The sequence below is a fragment of the Elgaria multicarinata genome, chromosome 11, assembly GCF_023053635.1.
Source record: "Elgaria multicarinata webbii isolate HBS135686 ecotype San Diego chromosome 11, rElgMul1.1.pri, whole genome shotgun sequence".
Classification (NCBI taxonomy): domain Eukaryota; kingdom Metazoa; phylum Chordata; class Lepidosauria; order Squamata; family Anguidae; genus Elgaria; species Elgaria multicarinata.
In genome coordinates, this window is record NC_086181.1 from 24,023,003 (window position 1) to 24,041,798 (window position 18,796).

The following is an 18,796-nucleotide window of genomic DNA, read 5'->3' on the forward strand; positions in this document are numbered from 1 at the left end:
TTTCAGAGTAAGAAACCTGGAAGAAAATGATGTGTTGAATGTACAGTAAAGAAGGCTACTCACAGTATACCTGTTTGATCAAAAATCATGGTAGAATCAGTTGCTGGAAACATATAAAGGGAATGGATAATGAATGACAGATGCCTTCCTATGCCTAAATTTAGATTTGAAGATCATATGGAGTATTATAGTTTGTTTTTCCAGATGCCAATTGTTGATCTTGCCAATGGGATCTGGAAATATATTATTAACAGAATGGAAAGTGGTAATTTAGATAACGATATAGGAGATGATCAATTCTCTTGTGTGGTGTTAGCCTTCAAAATTGCATCATGCATGACAAAACTGCAAGAGATATTTTTTATTTTCCTGTATCCTACACTTATTTTCTTTTTCTTTGAGGGATAAAATGAAGTAAATAGCTCAGAGACTAGGATGCCTAAGCTCAGACTTAGGCCTTAGTTAGACCTACCTGCTATCCTGCGATGGAGGAGGGAAGATCTCGTGTTGTGTTTAACACGAGATCCCTCCTCTGTCTACATGTGACACGCGATGACCTCAGCAGGAGAGGCGTCACATCCGCCATTTTTAATTTTTTTTAAAGGAACAGCAGCGCACGAACGCTTGTGCGCTAAAGGTAAGGTTTTTTTAAAAAAGTTTAACTCTCTTTTTTGCTCCCCCCCCACTACTCCCGATGGGCGCAGTGCTCTTGAGGAGTGCTGCATCCTGTGCTTGCCTCCCAGCTCCGAGGCACCTGGCCACACATTCCATGGTCTCGGGCTCAGCACAGGACCACGGAAAAACCGGGGCCAAAGGCAAGGGTTATATCTCAGGGCAAGGGAGGGATCATCCCTCCCTGATCCCGGGATCTGCTATGTGTCATGTGTCATGTGGACACACAGGAATGATCCCGGGGTTCGCTCCGGGATAAAGCCCCATCTAGCTATGGCCTTAGACTTTAGTTCAGCCATAGTTCACACTTTAAAAATCAAACTTGAAATGCAAACTCTTAGCATGGGACTTTGATGCTTAGCCTTATGTTGATGTACAACTCCATCATGAGATCACTTCCAGTTAGGTGTTCCCCCCCCCCCCCTGTTTATGGTTATTAGGAGCATTTAACGCTTTGAAAAGTAACCCTAACCCCAAAGAGTTTGTAATCTGTGTGGCTGGGGCATTGGTGGGGGAAAGGATGTTTCACCAACATGATTTTCTGGGCTAGGTTTTCATGGCCACTGTAGCTTAGTAATGTGATATGTATGTACTCCATCATTGATGCCACTGATCAATGGCTGATTTAGGGCTACTCTATACAAAGGCTTTTTATACCAAAACTTTGTTGGAGGTTCTGTTTCCATATTCTTTGCAGGATTAAGATCATCCTTTTTCACACTCTTCCGTTCCCTCCCCCCTTCAGGGGAGTTCCTATTTCTGCAAGCTGCAGGTGCCCTGCCCTCTTTTAAATCTGGTCACTCTAGTATAGTGCCTGCACCTTTAACTGTTGTGATGAAGAGGGAATTTCACCAGGTTCTCCATATATGCAAATGACACATGCTGAAATTCCCTTTTCTATGCAACTGTTAAAGATACAGGAGCCCTGCTTTTCATATGGTCACCCTACCCTGCTCCTCGCCAGTGCAGTGCCACCTCAGTGTGCCCAATGGCCAGGAAAGCCCTCTCCTTGCAGGCACCACCAGGGCAGGTGGCCACATAATGTGATCCCTGGAGCTGAGCTCTGCCAAATAGCCCACAGTCCCTGCCCCCCACCTGCCATGCATGGAGCTGCTCACTCGCTCCCTATGCTTTGCTGGAGAGGAAGGCTGCAGCTTTATTTGTATGGTGGGCAGTAGAGGTGCGTGCTGTGAAAGAAAATGAACCTGAAAAATAACAACAACAAAATATATAAAATTAATTCAAACGTTTAAAACCAGTGCATCATGAAAGAAGAAAATGAAAGAAGCGGCGGTGCCAGGTGGACTGCCAGTGGGAGATGCAGTGTTTTGTAAGGTGAACTGATTAATAATGTAATATCCTCCTGTCCAAAATAATGCATGCCTCATGAGAGCCAACGTTTTTGCTCAGAGAAAGCCCACTGGCTGAATTGCTCTGTGTTTCACAGGGCCTTGCTAGACGAAGCGTTAGCGCGCTGTGAGGCCCAGTTTCTCTGCTGTGCATCCAGATGATGCACAGGGGAATCCGGGCCCAGGCCGCACTGAAGCCTCCCCTAACGCTCCATAAGTGAATTCGCTTATGGCGCACCTTTTCCACAGCCCTGGCCTGAGGATGGGTGAAACCATGGTATTGCAAGATCGCAGTACCGCAATACAGTGCAAAGTGAAATTAACAGTGGAGAAGTGTTATATATCCAAAGCACAGAATAGCAAAGTGGTGAGAGAGTGAAACATCACCATTTTGCAATAGTCCTACTGTTATACATCACAGTGCCAAACTAAAGAGCAGAGAAGGAATGGAGAGTGGCAAGAGATAGCACCAAGTCCTCAATTTCAAAAGCATGGAACTGCATAGTGGTGAAAGAGTGAAACTGTAATATTGTGAGATTGCACCACTGTGAAATAGTGCAAAGTAAGGACAAACAATGAAGAAGGCAAAGGGAGCAGTAATAGTGAAACGAGTAAAACAGTACTATTGCAAAATAGCATCACTCCAAATTAGCGCTAACCAGTGGGAAAAGAAGCCTAAGCCTGTGTCCAAAAAGTGTGCTACTGCTAATGGTGGAAGAAAAGGAATCTGGGGGGAAAGGGATGGCCCCAATTCTTGACCAAGTCACAGTCAGTTCACACTCACCCACACCCAGGCACACCCAGTATGCAGAATTTAATCTGGGGGAATGGCGTACTTTGCACATTTAACTGCACAGGAGCTGCATTAAGACAAATGATGTGGAGTGGGCACCTTTCATTTTTTTTAGGCTACATAGATGAAACACCCCTCCCCCCTACTGGGGATAGGATATCAGGCAGGAAAAGCTGACTTGAGAAGGGGAGTTATTTGAGTGGACTATGTTTGCTAAGTTCTGCTCAAAATGTTAGTGAACAGGTAGCAAGAACTTTTTTTGGAATTTTTATAATGTCCCTATCACCAGGATTTCCAGGAAAGTAAACCTCAGAATATAAAGAAAAACATGATTTTTTCATTTTTCCTTCTTATGAGCAGCTGCCTGTTGTTCAGCTCAGGCCTGAGGACAATAATGTAGCATTTAGGGAAAAAGATGAAAACCAGTAATCCAGTACTGGAAGACAGGATGGCAAAGATCTCCACGGCCACCACATACTTTCCCCTGGTGCTCAGGTAAGATGGAACAAAGGACAACCACACACTGCAAAACACCAACATGCTGAAAGTGATGAATTTGGCCTCATTGAAACTGTCAGGTAACTTCCTGGCTAAGAAAGCCACCATGAAACTGACCATTGCCAGGGAACCCAAATAGCCCAAAACACAGTAAAACATGCAAGCAGAGCCCTCACTACATTCCAGTATTATTTTCCCATCCAATGAGTGCATGTCCACATCTGGGAATGGAGGAAATGTACTTAGCCAAACTGTACAAATGCCTGCTTGAATCAAGGAGCCGGAAAGTGCAATAGAATTTGCCAGTCCTTTCCCCAGCCTTTTCCTCAACCTGGAGCCTGGCTTGGTAGCCATGAAAGCCACAAGTACAGTAATGGTTTTAGCCAAAATGCTGGATAGAGCCACAGAAAAGACAACGCCAAAAACCATTTGTCGGATAAGGCAGACCACATTTCCTGGTTGTCCAATGAAGAGCAAGGTGCAGAGGAAGCAGAGAAAGAGAGAGATGAGGAGGATGTAGGTGAAGCTCCGGTTGTTGGCTTTGACTATGGGAGTGTCTTTGTGCTTCAGAAAGGTTCCAAGCACCAAAATTGTGATTAAAAAGAGAGAAATAGCCAAGATAGTCAAGCTGATCCCTAAAGATTCTTCATAAGAGAGGTAGCTTAGAACCCTGGGAATGCATTGAGTTTGTTCCTTGTTGGGATACTGATCTTCTGGACAATTGACACAGGCATCCATGTCTGAAAAAAGAAAAGGCTCATTAAGTATTTGAAGATGCTGAAGGAGTCAGTTATAACAGCAAGAATGCCTCTTTTTGTGTTCTTCTGCTTTCAAAAGTGTTTGTAGATCATTCTGACCTTATGTAGTGGCTAAGGTTTATTTCTTTGAGATAATCCCAAACTATGAATTTAGTAGCATTCCTTTGGCAAAACTAATTCTTTCTTAACCATAGGCTTCATTTGCAATGTGAACGTTATAATAATACTTGCCTTCCTAGGCCATTGTTGGAGTTATTGGTAATTGATGTGCCAGACATTTAATATGCCAAGTGTCATTTTTCTTGTGTGGTGTATTTTTATTTTTAATGGTCTTGTCATTCTAGAATGGGGGGCACTTTACTCCCAAGGCGTGTTCTTAAAACACATAGTTCAGTCATCGTGCTGAAGATGGTAATGTATGTGCAGGGTTTTTCACATTGCTGAAGGTACAGAGACTTGGGTCTCATCCTTTAACATAAGAAGAGCTGTAGCAGATTAGACGAAGGTCCTACATCATCCAGCATTCTGCCCCCACAGTGGCCAACCAGGTGGATATGGGAAGTTGACAGACAGGACATGAGCACAACAGCACACTTTCCAGTCATGTTCCCCAGCAACCAGTACTTAGAGTTATACTGTTTTGTTTTGTTATAATTGTAAATTTTGTTATAATTGTAAATTTTATGTGCACACATACACACTGAAAAAGAAGAGCTCTGATGGATGAGACCAAAGAATTATCTAGCTCACAATTCTCCTTTTACAGTGGGTGATTGGATGTGTAAGGACATGAGTGTGTTACCTTTGAAGTCTGGTTTGTTCAGCTTGTTCTGAGATGCAAAGTGTGTTTTATTCCTAGCATAATAGGAGTGTCATAATAATGGCTTGGCTGAGTGGAAAGTATGCATGGAATTCTGCCAGAAGTCAAGACGGGAAAGATGGACGATTTCCGAGATGATAGGGAATAACTAATCAGAGAAAGGAACAACAACTCGTTTGTCAAGAAGTCTTTATATGGACGTTAAACCATCGAAGTGTCTTCATGATCCCAAGTGAGATTGATAACTGAAGAATGGAGCCATGATGAGGATGGCTGAGATGAAGGGTGAACTGAATTTATGGACTCAGCGCTTTCTCCGCTGTGACACCCCGGCTGTGGAATGAGCTCCCCAGAGAGGTCCGCCTGGCGCCTACACTGTACTCCTTTCGTTGCCAGCTGAAGACCTTTTTATTCTCTCAGTATTTTAACACTTAATTTTAACTTAAATTTAAATTTTACTGTTCTAACTCTGTATTTTAATCTTATATCATTTTTTTTCTGTGTGGTTTTTATCCTGGTTGTGTTTTTTATACTGTATTTTGTATTTGTGGTTTTTAACCTGTTTGTTGTTTTAGTATGGTTTGAATTTTTCTGAACTGCCCAGAGAGCTTCGGCTATTGGGCGGTATAGAAATGTAATAAATAAACAAATAAATAAATATAAGAAGCCCTTTACCTCTGAAGGGAACTTTGAGAAGATTTGCGACATAAGAAAACCAAAAACTTTCCACAGGCCTGCAAAATTTTTCTCTGTGCCACCCAGCACCCACAGCTGGGACATGATCATCCTGTTCTTAGTGTAGAGTGAGTCTGAATGAGGCTTTTCATGCAATAGGGATGGATGTTATTGATCTATCTGCATTTGCTTTGCTATAGCATGTATTATTCTATTTTAACCAAGAAAAGTTCCCAAGTAGTGAAATACCTCAAATGTGTTTGTAGTATCATATTTTCATATATAAGGACCTGATTTCGTGTTTCCAAGTACTTAGGCCACTTGGGAAGAACTCCAACCTTTTGGTCAGAAACCTCAAATTACAGGACACAGAGGCCTTAGATAGACAGGGCTTTATCCCAGGTTAACCCTGGGATCGTCCCTGTGAGTCCACATAATGCACAGGGGATCCCGGGATCAGGGAGGGATCATCCCTCCCTTGATCTAGGATCGTGCCCTCGCCTTTGGCCCTGGTTTTTCTGCGGTCCCAAGCTGATCCTGAGACTGTGGAACGTGTGGCCAGGTGCTGCGGGTTGACCCGGCTCCATGCGATTCCTCGTGAGGAGCCAGAAGTTGGGGCCATGCATGGTGCGCAGCGCTCCTCAGCAGTAGGGGTGGAGGGAGCGGGGAAGATAATTTAAATTTTAAAAAAATACCTTTAGCGCACAAGCGTTCATGCGCTGCTATCTCTTTCAAAATAAAAAATGGCGAGTGCGATGCCTCTCCTTCTGAGGTCGTCGCTTGTCATGTGTAGACAGAGGAGAGATCTCATGATAAATACATCGCGGGATCTTCCCTCCTCTGTTGTGGGCTAAACTTTAGGTCTAACTAAGGTCAAAGACAGATGAATAGACACATGTAGTTTCAAACATTAAGGGAAGGAATTCAATTTCAAAAATTAGGTGAGGAAGAAAGCAGCAGATAAAATACAATAAACAAACCTACAAGCTGACCTCTTGGCTACTCTGTGCCTCTGTAACTTACATTGCAGACTAAACCACTGGCACGTTCCACTTCTCTAAGGCATCAATCTCTGGTCCAGAGCAATACAGGCCTTAGCTAGATGGGGCTTTATCACAGGGGGAACCCCGGGATCGTCCTTGTGCGTCCACATGATCCACAGGGGATCCCGGGATCAGGGAGGGATGATCCCTCCCTTGCCCCGGGATAGAGCCCTCCACTTTGGGCTTGCCTTTTCTGCAGTCTCGGGCTCAGCCTGAGACACTGGAATATGTGGCCCGTTGCCGCAGTTTGACCCAGGTCCACGCGATTCCTCGTGCGGAACTGGGAGCCATTCATGGGGTGCAGGGCTCCTCAGGAGCCCTGCACCCATTGGGGGTAGGGTGGGGGGGAGCGGGGAAATTAAGTTAAATTAAAAAAAACCTACCTTCAGCGCATGAGCATTCATGTAAACCCACTTTCATTCACAATAATTCACTTGCTTTCCTACCTGAGGTCGTGGTGCCTCACGTGTAAACGGAGAAGGGATCTTGCGTTAAACACAATGCAAGATCTTCCCTCCTCCGTCCTGGATTAAATGGTAGGTCTAACTAAGGCCACAGTCTCCATGGTCTCACCGCTGCCCAGTCCCTTGACAGGGGTTTCTAATCCCCCTTATAAGGGCTAGCTGGCCAAGAACAACAAGCTATGCAGCATTTACCAAACCCAGCACCTGAGCCTTGTTAGGAAGGGCTCTGAATAGTCCAAAGGGAGTACTTGGCCCAAGTCCCACAAGGTGCAAACTCTTAAAGAAAGAGAGTGAAAATTTAAGAATGAAGGACAGCTTCATGCCACAATAGCCACCATGACCAGTATTGTCATTTTTCTTGGTAGAAAGGTGGGAAATCAAATCAATCAATATTAGACCTACTCTTCATGAATTTCCAGGAGTCCTCATGTACACTGCCTAGAGTTCAATTATGACCCATGAAACGTCTACACCGAGCAGGATATAACACTATGAAAGCAGTATGAAAGTATGAATGAATGAATGAATGAATAAGTTTATTACGGTATGACAACCAGCACTCCAATCAAACACCATACAATTTAACACATTTAACACATTACATTACATTACAGATGTGGTACGTGAATATTATTATTGTCTCGCCACCTTACGGCGTGAGATGGCTGCAGCACAAAATCTTGCGACTTTTACAGTAACTTGAGTGTTCATGCCTGAGAAAAGATAATCTAAACACACTTTGTCTGTTCTACCTGGGAATTTTTTTATAAGTGGAGTTATTAAGGAGACTCTGAGGTCTTTATACAGGTGGCAGTAAAGTAAAACATGGGCTATTGTCTCAACATCCCCCGACCCACATGGACATTGCCGTTCACTGTAAGGGATTTTTTTAAATCTACCCTCCAGCAATGCTGAAGGTAGAACATTAAATCTGGCTAACTTAAAAGCTCTTCTGAGCCTCGGAACGGTCAAGTTTATCAGGTACATGGCAATTGTTGGAGAACTACTATTTTCCCTGAATCCCGGGTTCAGGCTAGCTCGACTCAATTGGTCTTGAAAGTCTATATCTTGAATTCTTTGGGCAATATCCATTTTCACTTTCTCATATCCTAGGTTCAGGACTGCATCCATGGAGTAGCCCAGGGATTGCAACTTCCTATTCAAAGTATCCTTCCACCTTGAATTGAAAGTGTCTGTTAGAGTAAGCGGAGCTAAACCCACAGGGACAAACAGTAATTTTAACCAGAGATGGAACTTACGTATCCATATACGAGCCTCTAATGAGATCTGGCCTGCCTCCAGCCTTACAATTGCATTTTGAAGGCAGGACGGGACCGCAAGTATTGCCCTCAGAAACTTAGTTTGTACAGCCTCCAGAGGGGCCAGGTTTTCATAGACACAAATCTCTGAACCATACAGCATTTGAGCTAAAACCTTAGCAACAAAAACTTGGAGAACAGAGGGAATATGCTGCCCACCTTTGTTGTAGAAAAAGGAGAGGAGTGCCTTAATGCTCCTCTGCACATTAGCGATTGCATTTTTAGATTGAACCCTCCACGTTCCTGATGAATGAAATATTATTCCCAGATATTTGTACAAAGCCACCTGTTCGATTTGGTGTTCATTTAGTTGCCATTTATATTTTAATCTTCTTCTGGAAAAAACGACAACCTTTGTTTTGTCATAATTGATCTGCAGTAGTTCACTTTCACAGTAACCCTTCAAGGCCCTCAGCAATCTCCTCAAACCTGACTTGGTCAATGACAACAGCACCGCATCGTCCGCATAGAGCAAAATCGATAAGGGTCTATTTGATATACTAGGAGGTTGTGCTCTTTGCTCCACTAGACATTCTACCAGGGAATTAATGTAAAAATTAAACAGAGTGGGAGCTAATACACAGCCCTGTTTCACACCCATCGTGGTAGTGATAGACCGGGACATAAGACCAGCACTGTTACATCTCACCTGGAGCCTAGTGTTTTCATATAGACTGCGAATAAGAATCAGCAGTCGACGGTCAATGTTAGTACCCTCTAACTTTTCCCACAGTCTGTCCCTAGATATCAGATCGAATGCAGATCTAAAATCAATAAAGGCAGTATAAAGTGCACCCCCCGGGGGAGTTGAGTATTTGCCTACTAAATGCTGAAGAATAAGTCCCTGATCTACCGTGGAGCGCCCACCCCTAAACCCAGCCTGTTCACTCTTTATTATATTTTCCTGTTCCAGTCAATCACTCAACTTTTCCAGTAAATGGCTAGCATACAACTTGCTTATAACACTTAGGAGGCTAATAGGTCTATAATTCCCAGGGTCTTCTCTTCTCCCTTTTTAGTATGAAAGTAGTATACAGCATGTGTCCTAATAATGATGATGATAATAATAATAATAATAATAATAATAATAATAATAATAATAATAATTTATTTCTTACCAGCCTCTCCACTTAGATCAAGGCGGGGAGCAACAGCGAATATTAAACACATAAAACTGATTAAAAACATAGTATACATGATTAAAATATCCTTAAAACATCCTAAACACATTCTAAAATTCCACTGGATAGGCCTGCTGGAATAGATCAGTCTTTATTGCTTTTTTTAAATGCTAAAAGACTGTTGAGTTGACAAATCTCCTCCAGCAGGCCATTCTACAGTCTAGGAGCAGCAGAAGAGAAGATCCCCTGGGTAATACCCGCCAGCCTAGGTTTGGCTGACTGAATTAGATTCTTCCCAGAGGACCTGAGTGTGCGGGGCAGATTCTACGGGAGAAGGTGATCCTGCAGGTAGCCTGGACCCAAACCATGTAGGGCTTTAAAGGTGATAACCAACACTTTATACTTCACCTGGAAACTAATTGGTAGCCAGTGAAGAGATTTTAAAACTGGTGTAATGTGGTCACCCTTAGGTGTTCCAGTGACCCGCCTGGCTGCCATAGTTTGGACTAGTTGAAGTTTCCGGACTAAGCACAAAGGTAGCCCTATGTAGAGTGCATTGCAGAAGTCAAGCCTCAAAGTTACCAGTGCATGCACTACCATCTTTAGGTCTTCCGACTTTAGGAAGCGGCGCAGCTGGCGAATCAGCCGAAGCTGATAGTAGGCACTCCTGGCCACCGCATCTATCTGGGCTGTCATTTGGAGCGTCGGATCCAGAAGCACCCCCAAGCTGTGAACACAATTTTTCAGGGGGAGTGTAACCCCATCCAGAACCTGTTGACACAACAGCTGTCAGTGCACTTCAATAAAGCAGTACTATAGATCCTGCCTCCATATACTGCTTTCATACCACTTTCATAGTGTATACCCTGCTTGGTGTAGATCTGCCCAAATATAATATGGAATAAATAGGATGAATTGAAACCAAATCATAATTTGATTCATTCCACCACATTTCTTTATACTACATTTTACTAGTTTTTCTCCTAGATGACCAGGTGTTATCTATCCAAGGTTGTGATGCATTTGCCCACTATTGGCTGGTGCTCCAGCTTTGTCTGTTGGCAGATAAAGTAGATCTGGTCATGGTGACATATGCTGACATTGTATGAGTCAAGATGTCATTATTGCTCTAGGTTGGGCTGTTTTGGAAAAGCGCTTGGAAACTTCAAGTGATCCAAAATGTGACAGGTCGTATTTTTAGGGATATAACAAGAGTCCTGTTGGGGCTTTAGGCTTGGTGATTTCTCACAGGCCCAGGCCCCAGACACAAAGCCAGGGATCCTTGCACTTGCCTGATTCAGCAGCAATTCCCGCTTGTCCATGAGCTTGTCCATTTAAAATTTAAATGATTGAGGGACTGGTTATATAAAGGATCCCCTCCTGACATGTGAATTCACCCTTGGATTAAGAGCTATTGTACAAGGCCTCATTGGGCTTCTGATTCTAGCGTTACGATTTTCTGAAACTTAGGAGAATGCTTCGTTACTTATATTTATATATTTCTACTTGTTTGATTTATCCCCTCTCCCTTTCTACCATGTAAAGGAAGCCTGAAATAATAGATAAAAACTTGAATTAGCTGTGAAAATTCCTGTCGTGTCCCCTCTTTATCCCTTTTTTATTCTGAGAGTTATTGGGTAGCTAATGCTATTTCATGATTCCTAAGTCTCTTAGGAAATTTTACCCATCATCCCTCAGCTTTTTAAAATACACAAACACACATGCATCTATATTTAGTCTTCCTCCGTGTGTGTGTGTTAATATAATTCTTTTTTAAAAAAATCTGTGTTGAGAACTGCCTTCATAATCAGAAAAGAGGTACACATTCTTCCAATAAGTAATTAATAGGTTTTATAATGGGGGTTGTCTCTAAACATTATGTCTCCTACCCTTCTGGTGAGAAATCATCCCTTTTGGACATGGAGCACAGTCATAGCAGCAAAATTTCTCTCCTTCCCTCTTTTTCTTGCTGTAGCCAGGATAGCAGTTCTCATTGCACACAGAAAAGGGCAGCACCTGTACAGTAGCATGGGGGAAAACTAAAAATAAGAGCCCGTGTCTTGAGAATGTCTGTGCTGCAAAAAGTGGGCTGTTGACAGTGAGCTTCTCAAACCAAAGACTACACTTCCAGATGAAATTGAGAGCAACAAATGACACCTTTCCTGGCTGATAAATGCAAGAAATGTTTTAGGCTAGCCATAGCTTCTTTACATTAAGTAAAATTCCCACACCCTTGCCAGGCTTTCTTCTTCCGGTGTCTTTCCAGGTTTACAATGTTCTCCTATAGGTGGCAAATGTGATTTGTTATTGAAAAATCCCCTTTTTGGCAATTCTCTATATATTGAACAAACAGTGCCATCTAGAGGCCCTTGCATTACACACTGCCGATATAGTGCTGTAGGTGTGCAATAAATTGCACATTTAGAGAAGTTCAAAGTCTTTTTTCTGCCAGCCCAGTTTCAAGAGACTCTCTTCCACCAGGGGCATGTGAGTCTAAGATGCTTTGGCAACCAGGGATCACATGGTCAAAGAACAGTGGAGATTATTTGTTCCAATTTAGGTGTGGCTATCTAACATGCTGAATCTTATATTCTTATCCAGTTTGGGAACAGAGTGCCACACTTCATTGAGCTCTGTTAGAGCTCTGGCTTGTCCTTCCTGAACCCCAGAATAGATCCACAGCCCCAATGAAATGGGAGCCCAAAGGTTCCACTGTCTATGAGAACTGCCCAAGCATGTTGTCCCCATGGACAGTGGTGGTAGGAAGATCTTCAGTAATCATGCCAGCGGAAGGAGCAAGAGGGCCCCCAAATGCAGGGTTGGTTTAGGAATTTTCATTTACAGTTCACAATATAAAAAGGGATTTTGAGAACTTTCAGCAGCATTGGAACTTTCTTTTATGCAGTGATGCCATGAAGACAGGGCTTTGGGGAAGATGTCCAAGACCCCACTCATGGAAAGGACCATGATGGTTCACAAGTGCAGCAGGGCTGGCATAACACATTTTGAAATAAGTGAAGCAACACACATGGCCATCTAAAGAGCACCCTACCCCAATAATACCATTTTGACAAGAGTTTAAAATTATTGGAAACTGATGTTACATGTATGGAAACATTAGTTCACAAAACGTCTTCAACTTGAGATCTCAGTGAACATGCATGTTTACAGACTCAAGCACCTGTAATTGTGACTCACCTGATTAAAGCTTGTATGCCACACAATTTCATCATCATTAATGGTTAACTCTTTGCCTGGAGAAGCCTGGAGATCCCATCTTCCCACTTTTACTCTAACCACCGAGCCATTGGGGAACATCAACCAGTTTGTAACATCAAAGCCTGCAACCAATTCCCCATTTACATTGAAGTGCACAGTGTCACCAGCGCTATTATTGAATGAGGTGCTACTTAGAAAGTGATGGAGCTAGATTGAAAGAGAGTATGAACAAAGAGGTCTTGAAAGTACTGCAAAGATGTTCAAAAAGGCCTGTATCAACCAACATCTGAATTATTCTCTCTCTCTCTCTCTTTTTTTTAGAAACCATGTAAGAACATAAGAAGAGCCATGCTGGATCAGAGCAAGGGTTCATGTGGTCTAGCATTCTGTTCACACAGTGGCCACCCAGTTGTCCACAGGAAACCCTCAAGTAGGACATAAATTTAACAGCACTCATCTGTTTATGTTCCCCACCAACTGATGTACATAAAACATACTGTCACTGATAATGGTGGCATTGATTTCACATTGATTTATAGTTTCTCCCTTCTAACTGGACCCTTTTTGGTGGCTAATTATGATTAATATATGTTTTCTTAAAAATTAATGTTAAATGAAATTGATCCACATTTATTGATGCATAAAGAAATGGGTTGGATTAATGTTTAGTCATGTCTAGAGTAGACCTACTGGAAACTACAATCCCATTGATTTCAGTGGCTCTACTGTAAGCATGGCTAAAACTGGAGCCAACCCAAAGGGGGTGGTACTACTAATCCAAATGTATTTCTGGGAGCTTCGGCTATTAGGCGGTATAAAAATGCAATAAATAATAATAATAATAATAATAATAATAATAATAATAATAATAATGTCTAAATAGGAAATATTATGCTGGCATTGTTTAGTGCAGAATTAGAGTTCCCTTTACTCTTGGATTACTTACTGTAAAAAAAGTGTTCAGGTTCAATTACCTGCCATGGTTGCACGTTCTGGAATGCTAGTCTCTGTCTTTCTGCTAATCTTTTGTGTTTGGATCTGGATTTGTATATGGCATGCAAAGCATGTGCCACAGCATAGACAGCATTGTAGACATTGTAGCTGTGGCCGGTCATCTTCATTTCAAATAAAGCTCCAGGAAGTGTCTCTAGCTCCTCCTTCCCAGTGCACGTTTCCTTGTCTTCCTCCATCACATCAGATATTTTTAGTGAACAGCTGAATGCCTGTTCCCAGAAGTCCTGGATGAAACCATCTCCTTTAGACCAGAACGGTCTTATCCTCTTGACAAATGTTTGGAATCCTAATGGCTGATTTAAGTGAACAGTGAAGGAGATGGAACCATGGAAGGTTTGCATGTCCCAAATCTTTTGAATAGATAGGGATGCAAAATCCCAGTGGGATGTCACAATCCACACTTTACCCAGCGGTGGCAAGGCCAGGAAGGGTGCTAGAAACAGCAACACTCTCAATGCCTGAAAGGATGGAGGTTCTCCATATACAAATATTACATTGGCTTTACTCTGAATGACAATTCCATAGCTTTCCCAATGCTTTAAATACACATCAATCATCTTATCCACATAATCCCATTTTGTTATTCTGACTATGAAGGCATAACAGATGCCATTCTGGGAAAGCATTGGCACCATTGTCTGTAAAAACCTGTCCCCCCTGTCATCATCCACAGCACCTAGCCCAATCCACGTCCATTGAAAATGCTGAAGTAGCCGCACCACTCCCATGTACTGTTGGGCTTCATTTGGGACCATCTGGTACAAAAATTGGAATAGAGGTTTGGTCCCTTCTGGTAGTAAAAACGATCCATAGGTGAGCTGCATAGAATGATGTTTTTAGATGGGTTATAGGAGAATACTAAATTACAGAAACATGGAGAGTAGTGGTTCCTAATACAACTCCACCCTGTGCAGTGCAGGAAATTCAGAACTTAAGATCCCACAACAAGCAACAATACAGCCTCCACTTGAATGACCTCTAGTAGAATCATAGAATAGTAGAGTTGGAAGAGGCCTATAAGGCCATCGAGTCCAACCCTCCCACTCAATGCAGGAATGCACCCTAAAGCATATCTGACAGATGGTTGTCCAACTGCTTCTTGAATGCCTCCAGTGTGGGAGAGCCTACAACCTCCCTAGGTAACTGGTTCCATTATCGTACTGCTCTAACAGTCAGGAAGTTTTTCCTAATGTCCAGCCAGAATCTGGCTTCCTGTAACTTGAGCCTTGTCCTCTAGGGAGCAGAGAACAAGCCTTTGCCCTCTTGTATGTGATGGTCAATTAGTGCAGCCTAAAATTGCAGTAGTGTGCTATCAGATGCATGTCTAATCAGAAGTATAATCCACTGATTTCCATGGGACTTAATTCTATGAAACTGTGCTCCAGATTGCAGCCTTAAATCCTCATCACATCTAGGTAGAAACCTGCAGCTCTCGTTGCTTCTCTGTCATTGCTCTGATGTCACTTCCTGATAACAGGAAGTAACGAGGCCCATTCAGTCTGGCAGGAGACAGCAGGAACCGGACTTTTTCTGGGTTTTTTTGCAGCACAAGGCAGGCCAGAAGGGGCAGAAGATGCGAGAGAGGCAGATGACATCATGTGAGTAATCCGTTAGTGCCCAGTAATGAGCATGCAGTAAATGCTCGTCAGATGGAGCTTTTAGCCTTTTGTAGAAAAACTACTGCTTTACAGTACCAACTGTAATCATGAAACCCTTTTCTCCTGTATTACTGTCAAACTGGCCATCCTTCATCCCACAGCAGTGTATTGCTGCTTTTTTAAAAATCTCAATACAGAACTTTGTATTTCTCTTTGTTGAGTTAAATTTTTGTTATTTTCCAGCCTGGTTTCCATGGTCATTTGTAATTTTACTCATTTTTCGAATTGTGTCACCTGCAAATTTGTTAAGGATTCCCCTTGTTCATTTAATCATTACTGAAAATATTGAAGTGCATAGGTCCAGGACAAAACATTGTGGACGCTACTGAAAATCACCTTCCAATTTCAAGAGGAACCATTCTTTGGTTACTGTATGGTTTTCCAGGAAGCGGTTAATCCCACAAATTGCATTATTTCGTTGCCTGGATTTAACCAGTTAGCTAACCAAAACATCATGCAGCACTGTGATAAAATGTCAATGCTTGCCATTTTGAGTTGTTACTAATGTTTATATGTGTTTGCTGTGTTAAATGTAAGTTAGGCTTAATTGTATGGTAGAGGGCAAATGAAAGGTGGGAGGGGCTTGTGTGTGTGCATGTATGTCTGTGTGTGTGAGAGAGAGGGAGGGAGAGAGAGTGGGGAGAGAGAGAGGAAGCTGAGTTTATATAAGACCAGACCAGGAAGTTAGTTGGAGAGATAGAGCCCTTACGGATTGATGAAGCTACATCTAGGCTGGATCCACACTACTGCTTTAAAATGGTTTATACTAGTATTTACAACTGTTGGGGTTTAAAAAAGTATAAAATATAAAATATTTTCTTTTTAAAAATATAAAACCCTGCATTTTGTTTATCTTTCTGTGCTATCAAAATGGAACATATTTCCTAGGAAATAACCCTAAAGGGAATCAATTGGGCACATTTGGTATCTCTTTTATCTAGAGGATATAAGAGCTGAAGCTTGTGGGTCAGTGAGGACTGCTGACCCAAAATGGAGGCGATGAAACTGAGGACAGGTTGTGTTGCAAGCACTTTAACAAATGATTGCTGAATGAAGAAGATGGTGTCATAAAAGTGAAGTCTCCATACCCCCAGGCATACAGCTTACCTGTGCTGTTTTACGGCTTGCTGAAATGATGACCATATTGGCAGAAGTTTCAGAGATGCATCCTCCAATGAGAGCTACCATGTTGTTCTGGTTGTGACACTTGAAGTTGGGGACAAACCTATGTTGTGTAGAGAGCAGGTTCATGGTGGCCTTAGAGGTCATCCTTGCCTCATAGTAGCTGTTGAGGATGTGGAATCCTAGAGAGATATTGGTTAAGATGTTGGGATTCTCATTGATCTCTTTGACAGCAAATGCCAGGGCCAGGATATGTTGGTAGTTCTTAGGCACTGAACTGAATAAGAGTTAGAGGTTGTTTAAACAAGAAATAACAACATGGATTTGTATGCTTCAGCATCCATCACCTGCATGATTTTAACACTGAGGTATAGCTTTAAATAAGATAAACAGTGAAGAAAATAGAGGGAAGTACAAAATAGTAGGGTCTTTAAAAAGATATTTCTCCCACTAAGAGCTAAGCGCTCAGAATGTGTAGAAATCGCTGTAGTGCTTAATAAACTGTGGCATGCTTTTAAGGGGATCAGTTTCTTGGCATAAGAACATAAGACGTGCCATGCTGGATCAGACCAAGGGTCCATCTAGTCCAGCACTCTGTTCACACAGTGGCGAACCAGCCATCGGCCAGGGATGAACAGGCAGGACATGGTGCAACAGCACCCACACACCCACCCATGTTCCCCAGCAACTAGTGCACAAAGGCTTATTGCCTTGAATACTGGAGATAGCACACAACCATCAGGGCTAGTAGCCATTGATAGCCTTTGCCTCCAGGAGTTTATCCAACCCCCTTTTAAAGCCATCCAGATTGGTGGCCATCACTACATCCTGTGGTAGTGAGTTCCATAACTTAACTATGCACTGTGTGAAGAAGTACTTCCTTTTATTTGTCCTGGATCTCCCACCAATCAGTTTCATGGGATGACCCTGGGTTCTAGTATTTTGAGAGAGGGAGAAAAGTGTCTCCCTATCCACATTCTCCATACCGGGCATAATTTTGTACACCTCTATCATGTCTCCCCTTAGTCTCTTTTTTCCCCAAGCTAAACAATCCCAGTTGATGTAACCTTCCCTTGTAGGGGAGATGCTCCAGTCCCTTCATCATTTTAGTTGCCCTTTTCTGCACTTTTTCCAGCTCTATAGAACCAGCAATAATGAAAAACAACCAATACAACCAAATAGCCTATATTTTTTTTATTTATTACTATCCCAACTCCCTCCTCTCCATTTTATCCTCACAACAACAACTCGGGGAGGTAGGTTGGCTGAAGGACTGGCCCAAAGTCATCTAGTGATCTTTTATGGCTCAGTGGATCTCTTTTACTCACTGCCCAACACATATGTAAGCTATAATGTTCTTATTATTTTTTTAAAAATCAAAGTCTAAGAAATTACAGCCTTTAGACTGAGACTGAATACATGCTTATAAAGGAGAATTTGTGTACCAACAATTTCAGTGAAACAAGATATATACAATGGGCCCTGCAGCAGAAAACTCACTAGTGGCATGTACACAATGTTGAAGTTGGGGGTGGGGAACATTAACATTGCTAGAATGGGACTTTTCTAACTTCAATAAGGAAGTAAATGTAATAATTTCTTTACTGAATCACAGGGATACATTCTCTGTTATTATGATCTGAACTTGCTGCATGCAGAAACAGAGACAGAGAAAAGAAATTGTGCCTTACAGAGGTTCATCGTGCAACATTTGTGCAGGCTGTTCCATGAAAGAGAGGATATTATAGAGGAAGAAGACTTGTGAAACAATCCCACCGATGACAAGATCGCCTGGCTGGTAAAATTGATGAGGAATAGGGAGAGGATCATCAGATGTGGTGCACTTCAAAGAGTGCATCTTGTTTACAGTATGACATAGTAGTAGATACAGGAGCATCAACATGAGCATCTTGCTGACAAGACAGCTTCTCCTAAAACCCATGTCTACATAGACAGCATTTAATGTATCTAGATCATCAGGTTTTGGAGAGGATTCTCTTGCTACAATGATTACTTGTTCCTTAGACAAAATGTTTGCCAGCACCACCGTTGTGGAATTAATAAAGTCTCCATGTCCATCAGTGCCCCTGAACAGTACATTCTCTTGATCGCTTCACTTTATCCATTAAGGCTGTGTGAGAATTAAAAGCCTCTTTTTCTTTTGGAAATCATCCTTTGTAGCTGTACAGCTGTAGCAGAGAATTAGTTCACATGAGCATTCAAAGGCAAAAGTGTAAGTTTGGGAACCCACATTATTTTTTAAATATATAT

The 18,796-nt window shown here is 42.3% G+C and overlaps 1 protein-coding gene across 1 annotated transcript; it reads right to left on the reverse strand.

Annotated features, from left to right (window-relative positions):
• Window positions 1-3,123: 3,123 nt before the first annotated feature.
• Window positions 3,124-18,383, reverse strand: LOC134405499 (vomeronasal type-2 receptor 26-like). The gene is made up of 6 exons (XM_063136744.1): window positions 18,217-18,383; window positions 16,511-16,802; window positions 13,706-14,500; window positions 12,711-12,938; window positions 11,402-11,528; window positions 3,124-4,052 (listed from the first exon to the last, which is right to left on the reverse strand). The coding sequence occupies exons 1-6, from the start codon at window positions 18,381-18,383 to the stop codon at window positions 3,124-3,126; spliced, it is 2,538 nt and encodes an 845-aa protein (XP_062992814.1).
• Window positions 18,384-18,796: the final 413 nt, after the last annotated feature.

Excerpts from the sequence above, each read along its gene's own strand:
- LOC134405499 (XM_063136744.1), bottom strand. The coding sequence starts at position 18,383 with ATGCACTCTTTGAAGTGCACCACATCTGATGATCCTCTCCCTATTCCT. Across the intron at positions 16,803-18,216 it reads ATGTTGCACGATGAACCTCT|TTCAGTGCCTAAGAACTACC; the intron begins GTAAGGCACAAT and ends ACTCTTATTCAG. Across the intron at positions 14,501-16,510 it reads CAAGCCGTAAAACAGCACAG|ATGGTCCCAAATGAAGCCCA; the intron begins GTAAGCTGTATG and ends TTTTTGTACCAG.